A 27,989-nucleotide genomic window follows, 5' to 3' on the forward strand; every position below is an offset into this window, starting at 1 on the left:
GACAACTGGAATTCTAAATGTGCAGCATTCATGTTATTTTGTCTCTTAAGCAAAAAGTGATGTGGAATCATAACTACAACTTCAGTGAACAAAGGTTGTCTCAATGCCACTTTGATTTATCTATCTCGGCATTCTACATATTCAAGTAAATTAATTGTTATCTGTATAAATGGGAATAGCACATAAATATTAGATGATACCAAATGACCCATGCATTTGACATGTCTTACCATCTTTGGCCAAAAATAAAGGTGAACAGCAGGAAAGAAGGAGTTAGCTTTCTGACAAAATAATTACAAAAAGCAAGCTATGCTCTGCTGCCACAAAGCAGAATAGAAGTGGAACCCCACACAAAGGGAAGCCCACCTTCTTTGGATGTTTGTGTGTCAGGTAAATCCCACTCTCTGGAAAGTTTTCTGAGAAAAAAACCCTTTTACTTGGAAAGCCACTTGTGTTCTTTTTTTTCCCTGTCAGTTCTTGCTTCATGTCTACCCTCTAGTGTTGATATGAACAGTTTCCAAGTGGAGACTGCAAGTGTGCTCTGCAATTCTCTGCTCTGACCTACTAAGAATTTAGACAGTCCTTTGCCTCAGTGCTTTTGTGCAGTTCTCACCTGAACAACAGCATTTAAAAACAGATACATATTTCTTGAAAGATCTGCTTATTTTAATGAATAAAATAAGTATTTTCTATTTTCTGGAAGTGAAAGTATTTTGGGGGACATTGTACTGAATGACAGCAAAGTTTTTGAAAGATTAGGATTCTTGTGCATCACTCAGAATTTAAGTGCAGTGTCTTCTTTGCAGTGCTAACTGCCTCCCTCAGGTTACCCTTTCTTCTGTGAGGGCAGTCACACTGCAACAAAACAACCTTTGAGCTGCTCAAAGTTAGGCCTAGCAAAACTGAGAACTTGCTGGGCTGCTTCAGCTCTCACAGAAAACAATTTACTTTTTTTCTCCTAACTGGGTTAGTCTTGTGTCAGGTTAGTGAGCTGAATTGGTTTATAGGGGATCCAGCAAGCATCAGGTTGCTCAGAGCAGCATGGAGAAAAGGGGATCTTCTTGTTGCAATGAGTTATCAAATCAACTTCAGCCTTGCACTCATGGAACAGAGCAGGTAGAGCGGAACATGTATGTGATCCATATTATTTTCAGTACAGTTACTGTAAAAACTTAATCTAAATGGAACTAAACTGTTTAAATGTTCTAGAGTGAATTGGGGTTGGTTCACACATTTTTCTGGTTCACATGGGGAAGAAGTAACCTATGATTTTACTACTGCTAGGAATGGCAAGGTCTTCAGCTGGCTCAGCATGTCCTAAAAGGATACCCAACTGCTGTGATGGCAAGGACAGATCCCTTGTTCTAACAAAGACAGCAGTTCTGTATGCAAGTAATATGATGCAAGTTCAAGGATGTGTCTTTGAATGAACTCATTGCAAAGAGAGAAGAAAGATTTTTAAACCAACGTTGACACTAGTAATACAAGCCAAAGAAGGTTTATACTGCGAAACTAATGTAAAATGTGAAAAGTGGTAGATAAGCATACACTGGAACAACTGTATGTCCATGTCACTGTATAAATGAGTATGATCAAAAAAACTATGATTTTCTAGGGATCTTTCTCTGCCTTCTCAGAATCGTTTTTAAAATGCTAGTCAAATGGCAGATAAAATCTGTCTTGGTGGAAATTATTTTCCTTTCTAATGTCTCTGATAAAAGAATTAACAAGAAAATAATTAACTGTAGAGCAGGAAACAAAGCACTACATCCAGTAATATTTTTGTGTAAGACTTTGTGAATGGGTGGAATTTAGGCCTCTGTGTATAAAAAAAAACCTGGCAGGTGTTGATGCTGAAGTAAGGACTTGACTATTTGACTTTAGTTGTGCCCTTGTGTGTGCCCAGAACTGACCTAGCTTTGTCAGGGCTGTGTAGGTCTCTGCCTAAACATGACTGAGATCCAGAAATGAGTTGTTCTGCTTGAATACAGTGAAAGGAAAACCCTGGAAATGCATGCCTTGCAGGCAGTACAGGCTGTAGAGTACTTACACAATCACAAAATGAAGTAGCGGCTAGTAGGATTTTGCGGAGTAATAGTTACATTATGGCATGGCACTTGTCACTTTCCATGTCATTGTTACCTGCACTGTTTCTATGTTTTCTGTACTTGATTTGGTTACTGGACAAGGCAGTCCCCTTGCCCAGTACAGAACAGGGACCAGAACCCATGCCTGCCCCTTCCAGGTGGGCATCAACTTTGCATACTGTCTTTCTGGCTCATTGGATTCTCCAGTTCATGGCTTCACAGCACCATACCTTCAGCAGGCAGATGGGGATGGTCCCCCAACTCCAGCATAGGCAGGTGGTGAGGCTAGGAGGAGGGTAAATGCTGGTAAAGAAATTAAGTATTGTGTTCTCCCCACCAGCCTTGCCTAACCAAAAAGAAGTTCTCTTATGGCTTAAACTGTTTGGTTAATTGCAGAGGACTAACTTGCTAGGAAGGTTATAGAGATGGTAACTGGAAATGATGGGATGACATTTTAACTGTACATGTTTTCTTTGATCAATCAGAGTGTTATTTGCTTTCAATTAAGCCTGTTAACTGTGGCATGTAGGTGAGCCAAGGAATGTAGGCAGAGGTTATATCTTTTATTAGACTAGCTCACATCACTGCTAAAAGCTCATAGTTAAGGATTATGATGGGAACTCATACCTTGGTTTAGTTTAAATGACGTGAATATATTAAAGGGGAGCAAGCATGTACTCAAATGGCTGACCTACACTCATAAATAAGTAATTTCTTAGTATCTGAGAGAATTCTTTGCATGCTAATTTTGTAGAAAGTTCATTAAACCAACCTGTTGTATGGCTGATGGATCAGCATACAGCTGTGTTCCGTTGAGGTCTTGCATTTCTTCCTGCTTACAAAGCCTTTCTAACAGTAACTTTTTGCCTTCTGTTACTGTGTGTACTCTCTCTGTTAATAGTTTTTGGAAGTGGAGTATGGTGTTTTCAGAAGCACTTTTCTTAAGTGGAACTGGTGACACCTCTGTGGACAAAAGCGAAGTATGTAGTTAGAGTGCACAAGTCAATGAACTGCTGACGCTGAAGTTTAGCTCATGCTAGATTTTCCTAATGCTGTCCTTCTGTTAAGCTCTTTTGGCAGGCATTGCCTGGTGTTGTGTAGGGGGTCACTGTATAATGGCGAGGAGGAATGAAGCAGAACTTGTAAAAATCATTCATATTTTAAACTGTCAGCTTTCCTAGCTACTGCCTTCTGCAAGACATACTTATCTAATAGGCAATAAATGGAAGTATATTTAATCCCATAGAGTTAGTCCTATTAGTACAGTTCATGATGGTGAACTGAGCAGGCTGAATTCAGAAATGTTGTGGTGTTTGGATCTGTTTGTGTTCATCTGTGTGTAGACAAGACATCATTTTAGTATTAAAAATACGGGTGGGCCTCCTAAAAACTATGTTTGTCATCCCTCATTGTTGGACTCTGATTATTTAGGGCCTGACAACTCTGCCAGGAAGAAAAATAAGTTCCTGACCTTTCCTATAGCAGATTGCATGCTGCATATTTCTATCCCTCCCTTTGTTTTTCTCTCTCAGTGCTTCTATACCATATCTTCTCTTCAGAATAGCTGTCTTAACCTGTTTTCTCTTGTACAACATGTTAGACATTAAACGTTAGACACTACATGTTAGACATGTAGTAACCTCTCTTCTCATTTACTGACACATTATATGTAATAGGAGGAAACCACAACCATGACTGTGATACTGTCCCTATTTTCCTCTGAGCAACACGGGTAATTAAGACATTTTCTTCTTTTTAAAATCTTTATCTTTTCCTTGCACTTGATTCTTATAAATCAGAGAAGTATTTCCTGATCTTTACCTCATTTATACCAGGAATGAGGATCGAAATAAAGAAATTGCAGTTTTCTTTAGGCCGTCATTTTTATCAGGACTGTTCTTTTGCAGATTGTTGAAGGTGAGAGAAAAATGTTGGTTTGGAGCTTGGTGTTAAGTTCTAGGATTTTTTTTTAAACTGTTTGACTACTGGAAACTAGAATCTGGCATCCAATTCAACAGCAGTTTATAGATGTTTTAAAAAGTCAGGGGCTCTTACCATCATTCCATGTTTTTCTCTTGATACTCAAGGATCCTGTGTTTGCTGTAACATCTCCCACTGAAAATTAGAAGAGAAAAGCAAGCTGACTAAGTATTTTGTGGAGATTATCAAAGCACAGTCAGTCACACAGCAAAAAGATTTATATTACAAAAGCAAATGCATTGGGACAAGTGACCTGGAGCAATGAGAATCTTCTAGAAAAGTTAGGTGCTGGGTTAGCACACAAAATCAGGGTGGAGACACATTTATTTGGCAGATGCCTCAAACAGCTTAATAACTAAAGCTTCTTTTCTGAAAGGTTATTGTTTTACTCTCTCCTGCATCAGCATTCACAGCACAGATTATACAGTCCTTTTGCAGCATGCTAAAATGTGAAACAGCCAGGTTGGCAGAAATATTCTTGGTGTTGACAAATTCCATTCATGGAGAGTGGAAATGAGCAGTAATACCTTCAGTTTCTGTATTTGGAAGAAAATGTCTGTCTTAAGAATATGATCAAGCAAAAGAATGAGGCAGATGAGAAGCAGTTGTGTCATCCCATCGTTGTGTGGATGTCATTCCAGCCTCAACTGATGGCACTACCGTATGGTGCCCTTGGAACACCACGTTAGGGCTCTGATTCATGACTGAGGACAGCTGGCTTAAGGATGGCTCCAGTGGTTTCTGCTCAAGCTGTCCATCGGGCCTCTGCTGCAGAAATGGTTCAAATCCTCAACTAACATTTGTGATATTGCAAATTATTATCTAACATATTGAGAAAAATCAGAATTAGTTCTGGTTTACCATAAGTCACTGAGCTCTAAGCTGCAGTGGTTAAGTTGCTTCTACAAAAACATCTGACCTGCCTGGAGCAGGGGCAAGTGCCCCTGAAAGCTGGAGCAGCTGGCCAGTCATGAGAACCCTTACAGCAGACACAAGTTTAGCTGTGTGGTTCCTAGATCAGAGGTCTTTTGATACTAAAATAGAAGCAAGCTCTATTTAGAAAACTGATTCTGCTTTAGCAAAATTAATATAATAATTACAAGTGCTCAAATAAACATCACTGCCCTGGATTTTTCTCTCTCTTGACTGTGGTGTGAATTGAATTAATGAAGTTTGCTTTTCCGGAGTCCTTGCACTTGGCTTGTTTGTTACAGATTTCCGCAGTTCTGAATGGTATGAGCTTGCAGCTCTCTATCCATAAGACTTTACATGCCTGCTAAATCACCTCTAAAACCTGCCACATTTTTTAGCACCATTTTACTGTATTTTACTTAAGCTTCCAAAAGCACAAAGATTCTCCAGTAACACTGAACACTTCAGGGGCTTTCACTTTTTGTTAATGTTCCCACTTCTCAGCTCCTCCAAAGACCATTTTTGTCCACTGATTATTGCCTACGTGACCATGCAGATACAGGTTCTGCAGTTATTTTCCCTCCCCATTCTGGCCACGTATTTCACCCTTACAGCATGGGTCAACAGGCAACTTTTAAGTTTCATTTTAAGCACTTTATCTCATCACTGAAGTTTTTAGTACCTGATAGGAGACTTGAACTTTCACATCCCCAGCTCGAGGGACCCAGAGGCTGCCTTCTTAAGATAGAGTCAACTTCATCATAAAATCTCATTTTTCTCCTGGGATTACCAAGATGCTCATTTTCCTTCTGCAGTGCGCGGTATTCATATTTTAGGTTCTTGTACTTTGTACGACATTGCTTCCAGTCTCTGTCTATACCACGTTTCATTAACCTTCTGGCAATTTCCTCAAATATCTCTTTATTTCTCGTGGCCCCTTCAAGCATTTGTTGTATCTTTTCATCTGACCATATGTTTATCAGAGCTCTGACTTCATTATCACTCCAGTGTTTTCCTGCTCCAGTATCATTAACTGTAATAACTTTAAAGTGATTTTGTGCTTCCTCCAAGGGAATGTGATTGTCTGAAAATATGAATGAAACAACAACTGAGTATTGCTGAATATACATACATTGAAGTGTAATTGTAGCTGATGATCTGGTAACAAGCTGAAGGATTAATTAACATTTATACTAATATCTTGTTATGAAAATCTTTTAACTTTACAGTGTTAATATCCATACATGATTACATTTCTCTTAAGTATGCAAAATATGTAGCAAGTGAAATCTCTTGTTTCTCCAAGGCATCTAAAATTCCACATTTTGTGAGTGTAATTTTGTTGCTGTTGTTGTCAAATTAAAGACAGATGTATCCAAGTGCTACATGCAGGAAAGCAATAGGCCTTAAGCTTAAAAAGCAACAAGATATCAGCATTGTTAAGAAAATGGCTTTCCAGTATGGTTTCAAATTAGAATGGCAAGGCAAAATATAATGCAAATGAAAATGCTACTGGGGATTCAATAGAAGAAAAAAAATCTTATCTACATATTCAGAAGTAGGCAGATACTGCTCATCAGGTAAGTATAGAATGCAAAACTGAACTACAGCATTAATGCAAGTTTTGCTCATGACAGGGAATAGAGCTATGAAACTAATTTTTAAGTTTAGTGATAAAGCTAGACTGGAGTCAGAAGTAGAAAAGTAGAGCTGTGTTTGCAGTAGAGATCTGGTTGCTCCAGCTTTGGTACTGAAATTACAATACATTTTGTTTCAGAAAAAATGCATGGAAATTAATATTCACCTGTCCCGACCATCCGTTTTGCTACTGGAGTACAAGATCTGTCTTCTGAGGTAGTGCTTACAGAATCATCATCTATAGAAACACAGAGTTTTAAATAAAATAGTTTTGGACTTAGACAAATGAATAGCTAATATTATTGTCATCCTCTGCAGGTGACGCCTATCTTGAACTAAAAAAGCCCTAACCCATTAGTCTAACCCATTAGTTATAACAAGTGTTCTGCCACATGCCTCCATAAATCAAATTATTTATTGGCATTTCTCATAAGGCTTATCTTTCTTTCTGCCCCTGCATTCCCCAAAAGGTAGCTGTGGATGCCACACAGATTTAAAATAGGCATACGTGGATGGTTTGTATCTCACATATAACTTGATTTGCATAATATGTTTGTACACATTGAGTAGCACAGGTGTGCTACAGTTATTTTCCTAGGCGATGTGAGTAGGGCAGGCCTGGGGAGGCTTTGGTGCCATTTGTAAGGTCTGCGGATTCACTCATGCCTAACAGGGCTTGGACTGCAGCCTTTCCCTTTGTTGGGGTCATGCATGCTCCCCCACTGCTGTCATGAAATGAGGAGGGACTTGGGCCCTAGAAGACCACTGCTGTGCATGTGATTTGGATGCAGTGAGGAGGAGCGAGAGGCACATTTGAGGCATATTTGAGGCGTGCCTTTCCCTAATTCTGGGAGGGAGGGCAGGGAGGGATTTTAGGCTTTGTGGGGAAGGTTGCATACTTTTGCCTTTCTTTAGGAGACAGCCATGTTTATTTACTTTGGGGTGAAAGGCTAGTCTCTGATACAGAGCTTTTGTGATGGAGATAACATAAGCAGAAGAAAAATTGGAAGACAAACAATTCATTAATGCTTTCGTGGAAATCTTTAGCCTTAGCTTAAATTGCACTTTCTGTATGTAGGGATGGCTCTATCCAAAACTGTTCTATGTGGCTTAAATGACAAAACAGGGAAACAGAAGAACTATTTTTTATTCTACCAGCATCTGAGTTGTCTTCAAAATTCCATTATATTATTTTTCTGCATGTCTACATGCCAAGGGTTTTTCCCTCTGCAGAGATGAGGCTATAATAGCTTTGCACTCTTCCACAGCATAAAAACTATTCCCTTCAGAAGTAAAATTCAGGAGCCCTCAATTCCTGAAATCATTTATGGACATCAAAACCCAGCGCTCCTGACTCTGGGCTCATTTCCTCATGCTTCGACTTCTCCGAGGCTGAAAGTTCACTTTTGTGTGGAATTACTTTTTGGGTTGGGAGGGAGAGAACGATTAGTTCTCATTGTTTTGGTAGGGGATGTCATAGGCCAATTATCTTCAATACAGTTTTCAGTAAAGGGTAGAAGTAAATATTCCTCGTATGTTTTGAAAAAGTGAGTGCCTGGTTTAGATTCTTTTAGAAGTAAGAGATTGTTGGTAAATAAGCAGGTTCATCTGATCTGCTTTCAGTAATGGTATTTGCTAACATGCACAGAGTAGTACTTGGAATTCATATTTGCTTTATATATAACTTGCTTTCTCTTAAGTGATTTAGCAAATACTTGTTTTTCATAAGCCGTATGCAGGAATAAATTTTATACCTATCGAAAACTTAGAATCAGAAATTATGCTCTCATAAGCATGTGTGTGTGATTTACTTGGTACTAGAAAAAAAGTGGTTTTTTATAAATAGGGTACCCCATAACTCTTAGGAAAATTCTTGCATCTTCCTTTAACACTTGCAGCTATTGGAAATACAGCCTTGGGCCAAAATGGAGCAGTAGGTCTACTCCTGGTCTCTTAAAGGATTTTTTTTTTAAAACCATGACCAAAAAACCCCATGGCTTTCATTTATGTGCTCATTTTCTCAGCCATACTGGCTCTCTAATCTCTTTCTGACTTTAGCAATGGCACTTGTGTACTGCTGACTTGTGTGATTACTATCCTCAATTGGCTATTATATGACAGCAACAGGGAATTTGTGTGTATAAGGCAGTCAGTTGATTTGCATGACATTTTATTCTGTGTCATTTTTCATGAACTCTTCTCTTTGCATTAGCGTGACTTCGCTATGTCTCTGAACTTTCAGGGACACAGCTTTACTTTATCCTCAACATAACTTCTGTTTCTGTGTGTCATTGCTGCGATGGCATTGCTCTGATGTTGTCCTCAGTGTCATACTCGTTACAGTTGTCTTTCATAATCAAGATCAGCCTGTGCAAACAGTTGTAAAAGCTGTGTTGGATAGGGTGTCTCAACACCCATACTCCAGATAACGTAACTGCTGAGAAGGAAGCTCTCACCTGGATCACAGAAATACTGATGCATACAATAGAAATATTCTTATGGTAGAAACTTTCAGTGTAAAAGGCCAAAGAATTGTCATTCACAGAACCATTATAATGGAGTTTTGTATTCTTTCCATTAACTTCTGGGTACAGACAGCACTACCATAAAGTATATTTTGATCCAGGATGTCAGGTCAATAGATTTCAATGTCATTGTTTTTTCCTCTGATGCCTTCTTTCATGACCTTCCATGGTTTCTATGCTCATTTATTCCAGAAGATTAATATCCCTACTGTATTCTAATGTTAAATTTTAACATTCTTAATAAATCATATCTTCTCCTGAGTACTTGTCATTGAATGTATGACTTCTACATATTGCTGAGGCTCTGATTTCAGTTTTACTTGTAAAATAATTCAGAATATTTATGGCAGTTGTTTGATAGTGAATAGTCTGAAATTAAATGCACTGTCATGAAGTAGTTTGAAAAGACAGACAAGGTATGAAATGTTCAGTGTTTCTGAGACAACTATTTAGCTCTCCAATTTATCCTCTCTAGCAACCGTGTATGAAGAAGAACAGTATTTATGTCACAATCAAATGCAGACTTATCACATCCAGCATAATAAGGAGTATAATGTCTGGGAACGTAAGATCTTGTTATTAATTGGGGGAAGGAGAAATAAGTGTTTATACATTTTTGAACTATGCAAACAAACAAAACCCACATTTGATCATAACTTAGAAGTAGAATGATGTAACATGCGGGAATAACATATGAACCTTAGAAATCTGCAGTTCCCAGAAAAGCAGCATGTGCTGTTACAACCATCAAGACATAGTCTTGACCTACCTATATCAATCGTCTCCTTCTTTATTTGTGTAGCTTCCAGAGCTGCCGGGGTGGAGTTAGCAATGTCCCCCTCATCTTCAGGGATTTCTGTAAAAAAATTTACAGAGTTCTTATTAACTAAACAGGTCTTGAGTTATGTCTCGAGAATCACCAACTTCAGAATGCCATTAATGATTACTATTGTTAAAGATTTTGTCTCTTGATATGTTAAAGCCGCCATTTCTCTGCAATAGTGGGCTTGGGAGCAGCCTGTATGCACTTTTATATTAAAATAAATCCAGAACACCACGTAACAGCTGCATAATATGTTTACGGATTAAATATGCAAAGTCTTAAGTTATTTAAACCTGGATCACAATTTGTAGAATGGTTCACTGATCATGGTTGTAAGATATGTAGTAGCTGCTGAACCCCTACACAGCGGAACAGGCAAGACAGTGGCTTTCATAAGGGGTGCTTCAATAAGTACTAAAATGATTGAAAGACTCCCAGACGACTGATGCCAAGAGCACTGAATTAGCCCCAAAAGGGGCACGGGTCGGTCCTGGCATTGCGTCAGGGTGCTCTGCCTGGACGATTGATCTGCAAGGCTGCCTGCCTGCGTGACCAAGACAAAGTCCTCAACGCCTGTCCTGAGAGCATCCCCGGGGCTGCAGCTTGCGAGGGGTTTACATCACACAGCTGGGGCTCCGGGCAGGGTGACAGAGGTGTCCCTGGGCTCCCCTCCACGGGGAGGAGATCTCCCCTCCCCTGCCATTGGCCCTCTGGTGCTGAAGGGAGACCTCCGCCCCTCCGACCGGACCGAGGGGAGGGATGGACAGGCAGGCGGATGATGCAAGTGGTCTTTCCCATCCTCCTCCTTTCCAGGGGAGGACACTGCTGTACAGAGATTAAATGGTGAAGGCCACACCGCCGATCGATGATGGCAGTTTCTGGCTCCCAGCCTGTTCTCAGTCCATTCAAGAATATTGCCCCTAAACATTGGGCAATAAAGCATAATCTAGAGCCATTTGATTAAAAATTACCCCCCAAATCAATACGGCCTTGTTTGCATCAGATGTTCTTTATGATGTGACCAGCCGTCGTGCGCCTTTTAATTTTTTTTTCTTAGCGAGCCATGAAAGTGGCTAGGGAGCCTGGCTTTTTTTTCTAAGCCGCTGTTCAGAGTTTTTGGAAGGCAGGCATGAGGAGAGCAAGGCTGAGCCAAACAGAACAAACTGTCGACAGTTTCTGGCATGGATAAAACACAGTGGCTCCGTCCGCATTGTTTAGTGAAGCTATAGACAGCTGCCAGCAAATATGCTTAATCTCTACTTTGTTTTTGAAGCATTGCTCACAAGGCCACCAGAGCAATGCTGTCACAGTCTTTCCTTTTACCCGCTTAGACCGATACAAGCTCTGTTCTCTTCTGGCACTCTGTCACTATCACTGTTTATCCTGTTTTCTGGCTCAGGAGGCAAGATTAGTAATTTGACTCCTAATCCTTACTCTCATGTGTGTCTCGTAGAGTATAAAACGGGAGCGGGAAATGTCAAAGCTAGGAAAATTTTTCAGTGTGTGGCCTATGTTTACTCCCCAACAGCTTGCAAAGTTGCTGCCATCTCTGTCATGCAGATCTATGAGACTGGATACAGACAATTTGGATTCACTGTTAGGAGTTTGTGTCTGCAGCCCAAGCATGCCTTGGGCTAAGCCAATGAATAATCAAGAACTTCCAGGTTTGCACTTCTCTGAAAGACTCTACTTCACGCCAGCCTGCGGCATATGTATTAAAACATTTTCTTTTGACTTTATATCTGTATATCATTTTAAAATTCCAAGCACACAGCAGCAAGTGTTCAAGCCAACATAAGTGCCTGAGTATGTACCAACTTAAGATCTTAAACAACAGATTTTTAAAAAGCCCTTGCTTATGAATGTATCTTGGCAGTGTCATGACTTATTCCAAATTTGTTTGAAAGGGACATGTAGTAAAGTATGTAGGGCACCAAAAATCCTAAAAAATAATAACAAGAAAAGTCATTTGTTTGAAGCAAAACACTTGCTGTAGGTATTTTTTAAGAACATCAGGCTACTGGCATTCCTTAGAATCTTGTTTTCATCTCCACTGTTGTTCCCTGGCACTTCAGATTTAATCAAACACCTATACACAGTCTCTGGTTGTACTGGAGAGTCTGACACATGTGGAATGTACATGAGCGTGGAGTTTGAATTGACTGACTACTGCCTGTGCAAACTGAAGCAATTGGCTCTTCTGAATAGATTTCTGGAATTAACTGCCCTTAAAAGTGATCCCATAAAATAGAAGACATCACTCAAAATGACTAAATAAGGTTTTATTTCCAGATTGATTTAATGTGGGTATCTCTTACCAGAAAAGAGAAAAAATTACAGTGGGGCCAGCCTTTCCTAGGCTGCTTTTACTAAAAACTAAATGGGTTTGTGATTGCTGTGATACTCTTGCACCCTCTGCTGGCCCGTCTGTTGGGAAAGCCACTCCGGGGCAGTGCTGCCAGAGAAATTTCAGTAAACTCTTACAGTCTGTAGAAGAACATGTAAGGATTTATTTACCTCCACCTTTTCTTTGTCAGGTGGGCATTTGCTGCTCTTTGAGAGGAGAAAAACAATACCATGAAACAACAAATAACTAGGTATTTTCCTGAAACTGGTGTATTTGTCTTTTGACTAACACCATCTTAATTTTTTCCTTACTAGAGTACGACAAAGCTGATTGGACTGTTTATAAAGACTGGCAGTGGTGGCAATGTTACTGTGGCTAATAACTCATGAGCAGCACGTGCACTTCTGAGGCAGCTTGTGCACCTCTGTGCATTTACACAGCTGCAGTTGCCAGAAAACAGATGTCTGCCCAGGCTAGCTAGTATATATCGAGGCAAGTGTATGTATAACTCTGACTGCAGAGTACATTAACTCCATGTACTAATTAGGAAGATGCCCTGATACAAGGTTAACAGAATTTCTAAATTCTTATTTATGTCAAATTGGGTTTTTTTACCAATTTTTTTTAAAGGCATATGAGTATATATTAATTATAATTACATGCTTGTTGAGAAACAGTTTTCTACAGAAGTTCTGTTGAATATGGAGTAGTCCTTAAGAAGTCACATCCTAAAGGCTATCAATTGTCAGACATATACTGATATCAAAGAACCAATGTGACGTATCACTGCCCGATTGCCTTTTTCACTATTTATCAGCAAGTAAATTTACAAATACAGAGGTATATAAAATCTCTTTACTTACCAGTTTCTCACTTTAAATTTATTTGAAATGTCTAGGAAAGGCATGTACCACAATTAGAGAATAAAGGATTTCCATGATATTGTAACTTAAAAAGCACACATCTTTTCTCTGCTTTATGTAATAACTGATTATGTGACCATTAATAACATTAAAGTCTAGGTGTTTTTTACCACCTGTGATAAAATTATTTGAGTCTGTATTCTTCATTTGGGAATGAGGAAAAGAATTTTGGAAGCTGAAACTGCATCTCTTCATGATGAGTTGCTGTGGTTTTGCCTTGTTTTCCCCACAGAAGTTTGAACAGTAGTCTTTAGAGTGGATAGGCTGAGCCAGAAACACTTCTGAACCACTTGCTATTTTAATCTTCCCCACAAAATCAGATTGCAATTACAGTTACCCAGAAACAAACAAAATAGGCAGTTAAAATACATATATTTGTGAAGGGAAATGGTAACTAAGGTAAGCTATAGATGTCTTAACACCTACACTTATCCCAAAGGCATGTTAAAGTGTCAAAAATGAGTACTCGGAATTTTACTAGAAGTATTCAGTTAACTTTATCTTAAATAACTCGTTTGGAAGACTGCAGTCCAAAAAGCTACAATATTATGTAGCTGCAGGCAGTTGAAAACTGTGTCAGATGACAGTTTAGTGGCACTGCTGAATCTATGTATTATTACCATGTCTTACTACTGTTCACGTGTATGTAGTAATTTTACTTGTTGATGGGGAGAAATGGAATTTGATGCATTTTACAAGTAGTCTTAACTGGATCCTACAAATTACTGTTTATGATTTCTTATATATTTTGTCTCTCTCAAAATGAGGTCCCTATAGGCAATGCACTTTTCGTAACAACCTATTTTTCTACAATGAATGCCTCAAGTGCCCATGGTTATTTGGTAAAAGGCCAGTTATATATTTCTTTGTTAGTAAATTTAAATTAATAAATGTAATTGCTCTTAAATGGTAAAACAAAAATACTACTGTCTGGTATAGCTCAAATTACCTCTCATGATCAACCATGTCTTTACTTACTTGTCATAGCTGTTTCTTTCGTTATATGCAGAGCTGCCCGATTCTCTGGAGTAGTATTTACAGTAACATCATCTGTCAGAAGATTTTTAATTTGACATTAAAATCTTTAAAGTTCTTGTTAGACCATTTTAAATTCTGTAAGACTACTCCTTAATGCCTAATTTAGACCATAATCTGCCTCATGCTACTGAAAGAGATCATGAGGTCCTGTTGTGGAAAGTCAAGTCTGTCAGTCTTCGAGACTTTCATGTGTCTCTGTCTGAATGTTAAACTCCCACTTCCCCTGAAAGTTATGCTTTCAGATGTAAGCCATAATATTTCTTTGTAAAGAGCATATGCCTGCATATTCAGTGCTAGCAGTGATACTCTTAAATGAAGTTTTCATCCCCTGACATGAGCATTTACACATTTATATTAAATACCGATCACATTATATTGTGAAAAAGAGAATGCCATATTAGTTCATGCACAGGAGACTGAACAATTCTAATCCTTGGGAAGACATAGTTTAAGTAAAAGTAAATGCAGTAATACATTGCACTCAACTTGCTTAAACCAATAGTCTCTTCTTCCTGACATCTTGTGTCATGAATCTTTGATAGACTATTTTTAGCAAATTCAACAGAGCACTGTAGATGTGCACATATGCCTCTATTGAAAGTATGGTTATCACTATGATGTTATCTTCTGCTTATAAATTTTTTAGGCCTCTTCATTTTCTAACCATAATTACAATGTGGGCTTATTTTAGAAATCCATCTTAATTTAGTAAATTTAGGGATTTATATAAAATAGAAGACTTTTCAGTTTACCTGAGTCAGAAACTTTCTTTATATCTGCAACCTGTAGGTCTTCCGACATATTACTAACAGAGTCCTCTTCACCTGTGTCTCCAGGCATTTCTGTGTAAATAATGCTATGTTAATTAGGGCACCACATTTGTGTACTACATAAGAACAGCTGTACTGTGTCAAATCAAAAGATCTGTCCAACCTAGGATGCTCTTTATGCCAGCAGACAGTAGTAGTAGATGCATTAGCAAAAGCCTAGAAACGGCAACTGAAGAGTGAATCTTCCCCCAAAATGCTCTTGTAGTTTTCAGCCAGACACTGTGTTATATTTTTCTTGACTTCTTCCATTATTTTACTAACTTCTAGTCTTACATTTGGCCACCGTAATATCACACTGTCATGGTTTAACCCCAGCCAGCAACTAAGCACCACGCAGCCGCTCACTCCCTTCCCCCCCACCCACTGGGATGGGGGAGGGAATCCGGAAAAGAAGTAAAACTCGCGGGTTGAGATAAGAACGGTTTAATAGAACAGAAAAGAAAAAACTAATAATGATAATGGTAACATTAATAAAATGACAATAATAAAAGGATTGGAATATATGCACAATGCAATTGCTCACCACTCGCCGATCGATGCCCCGTTAGTCCCCAAGTGGCAATCCTCCCGCCCCCACTCCCCCCAGTTCCTATACTAGACGTGACGTCCCATGGTATGGAATACCTCGTTGGCCACTTTGGGTCAGCTGCCCTGGCTGTGTCCCCTCCCAACTTCTTGTGCCCCTCCAGCCTTCCTGCTGGCTGGGCATCAGAAGCTGAAAAATCCTTGACTTTAGACTAAACACTACTTAGCAACAACTGAAAACATCAGTGTGTTATCAACATTCTTCTCATACCTAACTCAAAAACATAGCACTGTACCAGCTACTAGGAGGACAACTCTATCTCGGCTGAAACCAGGACACAAGCCCTGTGCAGGAGTCTTACTGTGTAATAGTGAGTTTTATGTTTAATTCTGTTCTTAAACAACAGGCATGTTTCTGGTTGTACATACAATAAAAAATGTTTTAACTCCTGGGTAGTGTAGGTTCATCAGTCTACTCTAATTCTGCATTAATCCATCTATTACCAAGTTATTCATCAATAACCACACAAAAATAAAGGCAAGCTCTGCCAGCCTTCTTGGTGCTATTCCTTTTGCTATTTTCACAATAGTTATCCCACTAGTTCGGGAGTCTTACTCCAAAGGCCAATAAAACTGGGTTACTGGGGACCATAAAAGAAAGGCAGTTTAAATGTTAATTTTTTTAACCAATGTCTGAAGTTACAGATTTTTGCTCAATGTCTTCATTTTTCTGGTAACACAGTCTGACCCTCTCTCTGATCCAATTTTTTATCTAAGCTGGAAACAGTCTCTTCTGCCATGATTTTTACTGGAATAGTCTCTCTGTATCACTTTATCTTATCTTACGTCTTCATCATTTTCCCCTCCTTTTGTTTCTCAGTTCTATTAAAAAAAAACTTGGGGCAATCACTCAGTCTGAAAGATTACCTTATAATGTAAGACAAAACTACTAGACAAAACAGTAAATTTCCATTCAGTGTTTTTTTCCCCCCAGCAAATCAGTTAATCTAGCTGGCTGCTTTTTGGGGGGTTCTTTTAAGGTCTCTCTAGCGCTGGGAAACTAAAAGTTTTAAATGATAGATGGGTAGCTGAAGTACTTACCTATGGAGTCCTTTTCTGATTTTGCTTCTGTCCATTCTGGAGGCCTCTCACTTTCATCATTATCTGATTTACTTCCTTGTTCCATGGTGCTGTGCCCCAGAATAGCATCCAGTTCATTAAAAAATTTCATACTTTTACTTGTACTCCCTGAGTCTTGGGCACCTTTTACACTCTTGTATTCATGTTTCAAATTTTTATATTTTGTCCTGCACTGCTTCCAGTCCCTGTCAATTCCGAACTTTTGAAGTCTAGCAGCAACCTGTTCAAATATTCTTTTATTTCTCACTGTGCCCTCCAGTTGTTGCTGGATATTTTTGTCTGACCATATGCGTATCAAAGCTCTGACTTCATTAACAGTCCAGTGTTTTCCTCCTTCATTTGCTACTGTTGGAATAAAAGCCGGTGTTTTGGAAGCCTCTATTGCTGACGTTGGATTACCTGCATCGTGTGGGGTAGGGGAGAGACACAGATACGGGTTACCTGCATTGGGTGGTTGGGGTCGGGAAAGGACAGAGAGAATGAGAATGAAGTATGCTGTTTCCTCACGGCTTGTCTCTCCAGAGAAAGACGGAGCAGAAGTGACATTAAAATCAAACTATTGGTTATTAATGTCAGCATTTTTGTTAATTCTGACATCATTTTTGCTTTCTCTTGAAAACCAATATTAAGATAGCGCATGTACAGTTAATTAATCTAAGAAGAACATTTCTTTCTTCTGTGCCCTAATACACTGAACTTTTACTTGTAACACCTTTGAGAATAACCGATGAGCTGTTTTGTTGTTCAGACATTAGAGAGGAGAAAAGTGCTGTTTGGAAGATACCAAGTGCTGTGTTAGCACAATAATAAATTGGGCCCCAAGTCACTGACACTAGCATCAAGACTTAACTTTTTGCATTCACGCCATACTTTTGGTTTTACACACATAGAGAGATTTGAACTGGGTAAGGATCTGAAGAATCTGATCCTTAACTCTTAACAAAGCATGCTGGGAGCTGAGGAATGGAGACTTTTTTTTGCCTTCAGTCACACAAGAACATTTGTGTGAAAACAAACCCAGTTCTCATGGTATAGAACCTCCACCTTTCTCAGTGCAGGTCAATCAAAAATATTGGGGTTTTTTTAGTAAAATTAAAGTTTGAGTTATCTTACTCTGCAGAATTAATATATTTTTTAATTTTCTCCACTCTTCAACTTTATTTTTTAGTATTAGGAGGTAAAGGATGCCATGCAATTGCTTAAAACACTGAAATATGATCTCTTGCAGTTTTTTAAAGTTTCCTTGTTTCTAATTATGAATTTGCTTTAAGACTTCTTTTTGATTATCAAATTAGTTTGGAAAGTGGTTTCTCTGCATTTTGTAAATCTTTGCAAAAATAACTAAATTAAAAAAAAAAACAATTCCAGTGCTTCATCAAAGACAGCAAACATTGAAAGTGCACAGTAACCGACAGTTTTTTGCAATCATACTGAAGTAATAAATGCCTTTGCCAGTGTCTTATTCTAAAAGGGCAAGCCAGGTTATGGGGGTTGGACACTTCAGTCACTGAGCTTTGTGTGATGGCAAAAATATCAGACCTTTGCTTGTAGACACAGCTTCAGTAGAGCAGACTTGTGTATAACAACCTGTCTGGGGACAAACTAGTCCTAGAGGCATTCTTTGCTAGTCTCCGTAATTCATTCTAGTTGTGAAAAAGCTGTACTAACAGATACCAGTTTTTTCGCTATGAGTCCTGTGTTAATCGGGACTCTGCAGCAGCCGGCTCACTGATATGTTGTTGAGGAAGGTGGTTTTCAGGTAATATATCAATTATGCTTGCTTCATTTCTTTTGAGAGGAAGTGAAAGAAAATGCTTGTTTACAGGTGGATGCAACCATAGGAATTGCCATGGTTGGCAACTGCCAACACCAGATAGGCTTGATGTAGTCACAGCTCAGTGTTACTGGGAGTACTTCAAGTATCTCTATTTCCAGAATGGTTTATTCGTCACTACCAGAGAGTGCCACGGAGAACAGAGAGAAAAGGCACAGGGGAAGAAAAGAGGAAGAAGAATGCAGAAGGTGCTCCCTGCACTTCCCAGTCAAAGCCATAGATTATGGGGCAATCTGGGAGGGATAAGGTTTTTTCAGTCCTCACGTAGACCAGTATTTCTCACTAGTAAGTTCATTTGCAACTGAGCTCACTTTTGGTTGTGGATATTAGTGCAAATGAGTTCTAGTTGACTCGGTGCATTGCTCATTCTTTCTGCTGTATGCAGAGTGGAAAAAGGTGCCTTTGTTCCTCATTCCCTTTAAAAACATTGTGATTCAAAATATCTTGCCCGTAAGCAGTGCTTTGAAACAAAGTTGTTATGGTCACTGTGAAAATCTTCCTTATGTCTCAAATGTATTTTAGCTCTCATATGTTTTGAAAAAAAATTTAAGACATTATTGGGTTTGTGTGGCAAGGTTTTGGTAGCAGGGGGGTTACAGGGGTGGCTTCTGTGAGAAGCTGCTGGAAGCTTCCCCCATGTCTGACAGAGCCAATGCCAGCCGGCTCCAAGACAGGCCCGCTGCTGGCCAAGGCAGAGCCCATCAGCGACAGTGGTAGTGCCTCTGGGATAACAGATTTAAAAGGGGGGAAAAGTTGTGGGGCAACTTTGCAAAAAATGGCAGCCAGAGAGATGAGTGAGAACATGTAAGAGAAACAACCCTGCAGACCCCAAGGTCAGTGAAGCAGGAGGGCGAGGAGGTGCTCCACAGAGCAGAGATTCCCCTGCAGCCTGTGGTGAAGACCCTGGTGAGGCAGGCTGTCCTCCCAGCCCAGGGAGGTCCACAGTAGAGTGGGTGGATGCCTGAAGGAGGCTGTGACCCCGTGAGAAGCCCGTGCTGGAGCAGGCTCCTGGCAGGACCTGTGGCCCCGTGGAGAGAGGACCCCATGCTGGAGCAGGTTTTCTGGCAGGACTTGTGACCCCGTGGGGGACCCACGCTGGAGCAGTCTGTGCCTGAAGGACTGCAGCCCATGGAAGGGACCCACGCTGGAGCAGTTCGTGAAGAACTGCAGCCCGTGGGAAGGACCCACATTGGAGAAGTTCACGGAGGACTGTCTCCTGTGGGAGGGACCCCACGCTGGAGCAGGGGAAGAGCGTGAGGAGTCCTGCCCCTGAGGAGGAAGGAGTGGCAGAGACAACGTGTGATGAACTGACTGCAACCCCCATTCCCTGTCCCCCTGCGCCACTGGGGGGGTAGGTAGAGAATATGGGAGTGAAGTTGTGCCCCGGAAGAAGGGAGGGGTGGGGGGAAGGTGTTTTGAGATTTGGTTTTATTTCTCATTACCCTGCTCTGGTTGACTGGCAATAAATTAAGTTAATTTTCCCCAAGTTGAGTCTGTTTTGCCCGTCACGGTAATTGGTTGAGTGATCTCTCCCTGTCCTTATCGACCCACGAGCCCTTTTGTTATTTCTCTCCCCTGTCCAGCTGAGGAGGGGAGTAATAGGTGAACGAGCCAGGGTGAACCCACCACAATATACATTATTTTTTTTACCTGAAAGATGTGTTTATGCCGTATTTGATATTTTTCTAAGCTTCCTCAAAATGAGAAATCTGCTGAAATGAAACCAAAGTATTAAGCACTATAGATACAAAGGGCTCAACATTTTTCTTTCAGTGGTGTCTGAAAAAGTACCTGAAATCTAGTCTCAAGAGAAGCACTAGAGAAGACATTTTACTATAGTACACACTTGAGACCCCATGCAATGGAATTTATTTTGCTGGCTTTGTAGAAAGCAGCTTTCTCAGAATTGAAGATTTTTTAGCAGGCCAAATGAACCTGCTTGGCAGTGTGTTGCAAGAGCACTGAGTAACACAGACATATTCCTGTAAAATTTGATTCAGATACTTACTGTAAGAAAAGTTTTGTTTAAATATATGTGCATATAATTCCATGTGAGATTCTTGTCTCTTCCTTAATTTCTTGTTATGCCGGGCAAGAGGGGCGTAGTGTGTAACGCAAAAGTTGTAGGTTTAGCTGGGGTCTTGTTTTCTCCCTGAATATGGCACCTTGGAGATTGTGCAGTGAAAGTAACTGGACAGGGATGTATGCTAGGGCCTAGAGGGTATGTAAAAAATGGAGAGAACACGTAGGAAATTCAGGACAGTGCTGCTGTTCGTCCAGGCAAGGAATCAGCTCATTGGCTGCCTAATTCTGCCTAAAATGTGTTCAGGTTTCTCCCTTCCCTTTAGCAGCCCTTGAAGGGGCTCACACCTAGGATCTTCTCCCTCTTTCTGGCTTGCCAGATCTGTGCCTTTGCTCTGTAATGACTTTTCTGAGGAAAACTACTATAGTGGGATGGTTTCCAGATGAGTTGTTGTATGGTTGGTTGGACTAAAGTGTTTCTGACTACCCCCTGCTTGGAGAAAGGATACAGTTGCTTTGAAGACCACTGCAAATCTGGATTGCTCAGTGGGACAGGTCTGACCTCTGCCTATCTCTCCTGGCTCAGGCCATCACTCATGCTGCTTTAAGTGGAAATTAATATGAGTTGGAGAAAATCCGCAAGTTGACAGGGGTATCACACACTACCATTTGGCATACTTTCTACTAGCGTTTAACAAAATTAATGTGGTTAATATGATTAAGTTACAGCATGGGATGTGTTTTGAATGTGAACGGTGGTCATGCAGGAGTTAGTTACATCATATACAGCAGCGAGTATCTAGCGATGCATGAGACTGCTGAGTGCTAAAACCGGGAAGGAGATGGTGCAAAAGTGTGGCTATTTTAAGGCTGTATTGATTAGAAACAGAATGACGGCGTATTCAAGCTATCAGAAAGTGCTCTGTCAGCCATGCTGCTTTTTAGGTTTTGATCTCTGCACCATCATACTATACCTAGTTGAACTGGTCTGACATGTGACATAAAAAGTAGTGGATCTCCTGGAGCATCCTCATCATCTTCTAAAGAAATTGATATTTCACCTGGGAAGGAAAAAGGTTTTAGATGAAAAATAGGTATGGACTAAATTAGCTCAAACTAGTCTAAGTGAAAACGTCCATACAGAATGAGAAGATTATTAACTTTGTAATCTCTATACTTTATTTATATTTAAATTAAATTTAAAAATCATTTGGCCTGTCCCCATAAGGGGACACAAGTTTTAGGAGGCAAATTAAATTATTTTACATCTTGCTTATGAAGCCTGTTTGAAATGTATTTTAAAATTCTTGTGGAAACTGACTTGATTCTAGTGACTCGTATGCTTTTCTGACTCTCAGTGTTTGGGGTGGACAGCACATTAAAAGTACAGTTTGAAAGTAGATAATGAAAATACGGGACATACAAATAAAAGTGGACTTTGCACACGGATTCAGATTACCATAAATCCATTTATATAACAAAAAAAAAAAAGAAATTCCAAGAAGAGTATTTAGAGAAGAGTATGAAGAAAACAAGAGTGTTCTGCAAAGAGTCCTGGAAATCAGTGGAATTCATTAATGGCACAGGGAAGGCGGGAAGATGTTGTGACTAGAGAACAGAGGTATTTGTAGCCAAAAGGGCTCAGTCTAGCTTTTTGCAGTATAGCATTCCTACATTTGCTTAAAAAGCAACACTATAGCAATTGCTATGTGAGTTTGGAAAGCAGCAGATGTAAGTCAGGTTCTGAGCCAGCTTAATTTTCACAGAGGACAGACTTCTCAGTTGTTCTATGGTAATATGCTGCTGTATTCAACGTAGGATGTTGACAGGAGGTTTGAAACGTTGCTTCACTGTATGGGGAGCTTAGCTACTGTCAGCTCCAGCCAGGCAGGTCAAGCAGATCAAAGCTACCTGTTCAAAGGTACTGCGGTAGGTACTTCGTCACAAGGAACAGTAACGAGGTGCGGTTAGGATGCAACCTGGTATCCCTGACGCAAGTGAAACTGAAAACTGCATTTGGATTAATTTGGAAACATTATCCTAAATCCTCCTGACTTTCAGCAAGGCTCAGAGTGACTCATAGATACAGTGGCCTGATCTCCGACTGCTCCCAGCTGTCCGCCTTGCTGCTCTGGCAGGAGCTGCTACCCCTGTGGCCGGGCTGAGGGAGGGAGAGGTGTGCTCACGCCTCCACCTCTAGCACCAGGGCTGGCGTTTTCTCCGCTTAAAGAGCTGCAAAGCGAACTACAGGGAGGGGACATAAATTCCCTCTTGGAAGGCTGCTGGGTGTGCCATGGGTACTAGGGTGAGCAAGTTTAATTACACTGTAGTATTAAAAAGAAGCAATTTATTACTTTAAGTAAACAAGAACAGATAACACAAAAAGATGTTAGAGTATTTGATGGGGGGAAAAAAGCATCTGATGAGCAAAAAAGTTACTCAATAAGAGTAACTCTTATTTTTTTTTTTTTTTTGAATAATATATATATATACACACAATACTTGTCAATGACATGTTTAATGTTAAAGTCCAGACATGGAAAACTATGTATGAGTGGCATTTTCAAGTCGGCATTTCCGAAAGATCTTTTTGCATTTCTAGGAGCTGTCTGAGTTTTATACATATGATAATATTCTCATTGCTGATGCATTTCTGCTCAAAGTTGATAATTTTTCTGCATTTGCTGTGGTAAAGCGAAGGGCAAGGAAAACGGCCAGTGCATTTATATTTAAACATAGAGAGAAATATAAAAGAGCGTAAGCAACTTAACATGAATTACTAGGTGGGCTTTACTTTTGTAAATCAAGTACTCAATTTATTAATACTTAACTTGAGACAATCAAAACTAGTTAATAAAATGGGAAGGTCAGTCATCTGAACTCTGATGAACGATACCATTTTTCATAGTGCACCGTCAATGACTACATGGATTTTCTTGGTTGTTGATTACTGGGATAACATACAAACTAAATTTTAAGAGAAGTGAACATGCTGAGTTGTGTCTTTTTTTAATGATTATTTAAGCTACGGCTCTGTGTTTGCCTCTGAAAACTTGTATTTTGGGAGAACAGCATGAACATTGCTGGCTTGCACTGCTGTATGTGCTTATGCAAAAAGTTTCATCTTTCCGCAAACGAGCTGGGAATTGGGGGGGGGGGGGTGGGGGTGGGGGGTGTATTGCTACCAAGTTTGTACAGACACCTCTCTCTCAGATTTGATTGTGATTTTTAGTATTCATTTCTTCAATTACGCTTTCAAAAGAAAACTGATTTTACAAGATATGAAAAAAGCCTCAGGGAAACACCATACAAATACCATCCAGTCCAATAAAAGCAGGCTCTTTTTTTCTTCCCTTCCGTTCCTCCCCCTCCCCAGCACTCTCCTAGTAGTTGAGATAATCAAGCAAATCAAACACAAAGACATGCTCTGTAGCTTTACATTAAGGATGGGTATGAATATTTAGGCTGAGGCTAAGCAGAATGGTAAAAATACAGTAATTTCTTTGGGAGCCTGCCCTGTCCCTCACCACAAATTAGTATAGCTGCTAGGTTCTTAAGACAAAGTAAGACGTGCATGGTGGACAGTATTATTTGGGACAGGTTTTAGTTTGCTGATAGCATTTTGTCCTTGCTACCCAAGTCACAAGCCTAGACATCCTTCATTCCTCCAGCTCGGTCAAAATAAGGCTTCTCGGCCTCTTTCTAAAGAGGGCAGGGACCATTTTCCCCTCTTCTCCCGTTACGCTCTGGGTTGAAGGGGAGAATCCCAGGAGGTGACCTGCAGGGACGCAAATGTACTTTGGCCAGTTTATTTTACAGAGGGCGATACCCCCATTAAAGCAGTGTCCTTCTCCCGATACCCCAATAAAGCAGTCCCCTTCCTTCTCCCGCAGGCCACCAGTCCGTGTCACTGCTGGGGCCGGGGCAGCAGCCTGCCTTCGCCTCTGCGGCAGGGGGGGAATCGCATCTCCTTCTGTGGGAGTAACACAGCCAGCTCTGCCCCCACAAAAGAAACTTGGGAGCATCAGCTGCAGAGCCACAGATGCCATTTACGCCTTACAAGCGCCCTTGAAAGTACTGAGCTGGGCAGACGTGGCAACTCTGACGGCAGCTGGAAAAGGACAGGGCCTCTAGTACAGCGTTACTTCCTTGACTTGTATTCTTAAGTGACGAAAGTTGATGTTCTCACAGCTGTTTTCTCTGCCCCTCGTTAAGGATGTATGCATTCTGCATAGCTGCAGGACACACTTCTATCTCAGTGTGTTTTCTTTGTGGCTGAATTATGGTTGTTGTGAAAATCTTCACATTTAAATCCTTACCATTAGTGTTGCATTATTACAGTTAGTTGCATTTAATTTTTGCTTATCCATAAAAATTGTTTGTTTGTTTGTTTTTAAGGGAGTAACAGAAATGCTTGTGCATTTAAGGGATACATTTCTCACCTTTAAAACCAGACTGTCCTCCTGCTCCGAAATGAGGTGTGTCTCACACAGGGGTAGTTTTTAAAATATATATTATAGTTCAGGATTCACAACCGAAATTAACCTTTTCTGATTTAAACTTGCTAGAGGTGTAAGGCAGATGAGAATTAGGATTAACGGTGCAAACCACATCAAAACACAGAGGGCAATCTAAGGGCGGATCCTCAGATGAAGGACACTATCTTATTTTCATGTGGTCCTCAGAAGTGTAACAGCTTGTTATTAGCTTCAGTTCTGCAAGTTTAAAAATAAAAATGGATTGCAATACACAGTGCAGAGAGCACATGTTAAAATGTTATAAAATTGCCATTTTAATTTAAAGGGACTTTGACAGATTAGAGGCTTTCTGTTAGGCATGACAAATTAAGGTCAAGCTTTTCGTTAAGGTAAACAGTGACAAGAAAAATGGCTATTTCTTTTCCTCAGACCTGTAAAACAGCATTGTAGAGGGAGACGTGGAAGGGTACAAGAGCAAGCTAGATGTCCAGCTCCTTTCTGTGCCTTTGGCAATCTCATCTGATACTCATGTCGAGTTTTTTGTTTTCTTAAAAAAGATTCACAATCGTAATTAATGTAAATGGCCACATTCTGTGGGAACAAACGGCTAAACTTTGCACTTCTTTTTTTAGCCACCTCGTTTTGGTACTTGTAACTATTATTGGGGCTTATGCTTCAGTGACATTTAGGATGTGACAAGGAGATTTGAGTGATGTCAAATAGCAGATTGACCCTAATGAAATGTTAAGCACAGCTTAAATGCAGATGTAGAGAGGGTTGAATAAAACAAAAGATGCAAATAATTTGGTAAAAAACCCTCCAGAATAAAAGCAGTTGTGTTCATTTGGTTTGCCTCAAAATAGTCTGGTAAACATGCTGATTTTTACTTTCCTCAATACATTACAATTTTAAATGAGAAGTTATTAAATATTTGAGATATTTAAGTTGAATCACTTACAAAATAACTTCATTTACCTTTAGTCATCATACCCAAATTTTCAGTTGCAGAGAAATAAGAACAAAAATCCTAAAATGGACTTGTATCACAACTAACGACTTTTTAAAAATCATGACCGTTTCAACCTTTACTTTCGTCTTCCTTTAAGTTTACATCTGAACTGGAGCTTTACAAAACCTCCTTCCAAAGTACTGCAAATGAATGTCAAAGGGAAAGAAAACAGCTCTTCTCAATTTAACATTTCAACCCTGCGCAGGAGCCTTGACACCAGCGAGTACTCACCGCGGCTGCAATACAAGCCGTTAGCATAATTTTGCTAGAATTACGCTGTATTTACAGACTTCGACACTGGTGGGTGCTAACATTTTATTCCCCTGCGCGAGGAGTGCATCAAGTCAGTTCTAACAGTGCTGTGGGGGCTGCGCCACCGCCGCTTCGGCTCGAGCAAACTCAGGCTTCGGTTTTGTCCGCTTTGGGTTTTAAGCAAAGAGAGAAGAATAGAAGCAAAAACAGGTTTTTACCTTGCGTGCTGTCTGTTGTGGGGCTTGTGCTCAGCTGCGTCTCAGTCGCAGAACACCTGCCGTTCTCTTCTGCCGCTAATTGTGTGACAGGTTCATATCGCAATATGGCATCCAGATCATGGAAAAACTTCATGGTTTTAGTGACATCCCCAGAGTTGTGGGCATATTTAACCGTTCTGTATTCATACTTCAGATTTTTATACTTTGCACGGCACTGTTTCCAGTCCCTGCAAACTCCTAACTCCTGCAACCTCTTAGCAATGTAGATAAATATTCCTTTATTCCTCAGGGTGCCGTGGAGTTGCTTTCTGATATTTTTTTCCGACCAGACGCTTAACAAGGCTTTAACCTCCTCCTCAGTCCAATGCTTCCCTGCTCCACTCTCCATGTTGAAAGTGACCTGGAAATGATTCACTATTTCTAGCCAAGATTTTGTTTCCTAGGAAACCAGACGGCTGGTTGTCAGTAAGCTCCGCCGAGATGAAAGGATCTAGTTTTACTGGCTCAAGCTGCCTGAGGGGAGTAACTTGAGAAACTGCCAAATAAGCAGGCTCCGCATTAGAGGCCGGCGAATAAAGCAGCTGGGGCGGGGGGGGCGGGCGAGCAGCCCCTGGACGTGCTTGGCTTTAACCCTTCTTGGCAAGGAGGGCGTCGGTACGAGCTCTGCGGGGTAAGGAGAGGGGAAAAACAAGAGTCTCGCACCGTCTCGTTGCTTTAAAAAAACCCCAAACCACAAAACAACACCACTCCCACCTCCCCCCCCCCCCCCCAAAAAAAAAAAAAAAAAAAAAAAAACAACCCAAACCAAAAACCCAAACCCAAAAAACCCACCCCAACCTTGGGGCAGCTCCTGCCTGCCGGGGGGGTCCCAGCCGGGAGCCCTGGGGCTGAGCCTCCCCAGCAAGTTGCAAGTCGGCAGGGGTCGGTGCGACGGGAGCGCGCACAGGATCATCCTGCTGTACGGTTGCTTGTTTGGGTTTGACCTCGTGGTCGCCTGTACACATTTTTAACGCTAACATGCCTTGGTTATTGGTGATGTTTTGATAAGAAGCTTGCATCCTTAAAAATCTGACTAAATTCGTAACGTTGTGTAAGCTCTGGGGTTGTGAAATCGAGCTTCCTTTTCTTCCATTAGTGCTACATGAAAGATGGACTCCCAACAACTTGACAAGGGCCTTTTCGTTCAGGATGTGGGCTTCCCTCTTTCTCGCTATTGATTTTGATGATGTTTAAAGGGAGAGTGTCAGTGTTTAAATGGAAATTGCCTGTAAATATTAGGATTGGAATTAAAAGTTGCTGAATGCACTGTATCAGCCCTTAAGTTTTACTACCAGGCTTTGTGTTTATAGAGGGGACATCTTACTGAGTCAAAATAAATGCGCTTAAGAATGTCCTCATCTCTGATTTT

The 27,989-nt window shown here is 40.4% G+C and overlaps 2 protein-coding genes across 4 annotated transcripts in view; one reads left to right on the plus strand and one right to left on the minus strand.

The window, feature by feature from the left end:
- Window positions 1–27,989, plus strand: part of PPAT (phosphoribosyl pyrophosphate amidotransferase) — a 53,447-nt gene that overhangs the window by 6,334 nt on the left and 19,124 nt on the right. The gene's annotated exons all lie outside the window — the stretch shown is intronic.
- On the minus strand, window positions 621–27,298 carry LOC126035542 (uncharacterized). Of its 3 annotated transcripts, XM_049794189.1 has the most exons (11): window positions 26,582–27,298; window positions 21,599–21,685; window positions 16,730–17,167; window positions 15,026–15,115; window positions 14,214–14,285; window positions 9,912–9,998; window positions 6,784–6,855; window positions 5,662–6,063; window positions 4,143–4,202; window positions 2,860–3,050; window positions 621–855 (listed from the first exon to the last, which is right to left on the minus strand). In XM_049794189.1, exons 1-11 carry the CDS (start codon window positions 26,967–26,969, stop codon window positions 772–774), a joined length of 1,971 nt encoding a protein of 656 aa, XP_049650146.1. In that variant the 5' UTR covers window positions 26,970–27,298; the 3' UTR covers window positions 621–771. The 3 variants fall into 3 exon arrangements, with proteins under 3 accessions (XP_049650146.1, XP_049650141.1, XP_049650144.1); XM_049794184.1 differs by lacking the exon at window positions 621–855 and having other exon boundaries at window positions 1,766–3,050; window positions 16,730–17,209; XM_049794187.1 differs by lacking the exons at window positions 621–855; window positions 21,599–21,685 and having other exon boundaries at window positions 1,766–3,050; window positions 16,730–17,209.

This window comes from Accipiter gentilis, chromosome 3 (assembly GCF_929443795.1).
Source record: "Accipiter gentilis chromosome 3, bAccGen1.1, whole genome shotgun sequence".
Classification (NCBI taxonomy): Eukaryota; Metazoa; Chordata; class Aves; order Accipitriformes; family Accipitridae; genus Astur; species Astur gentilis.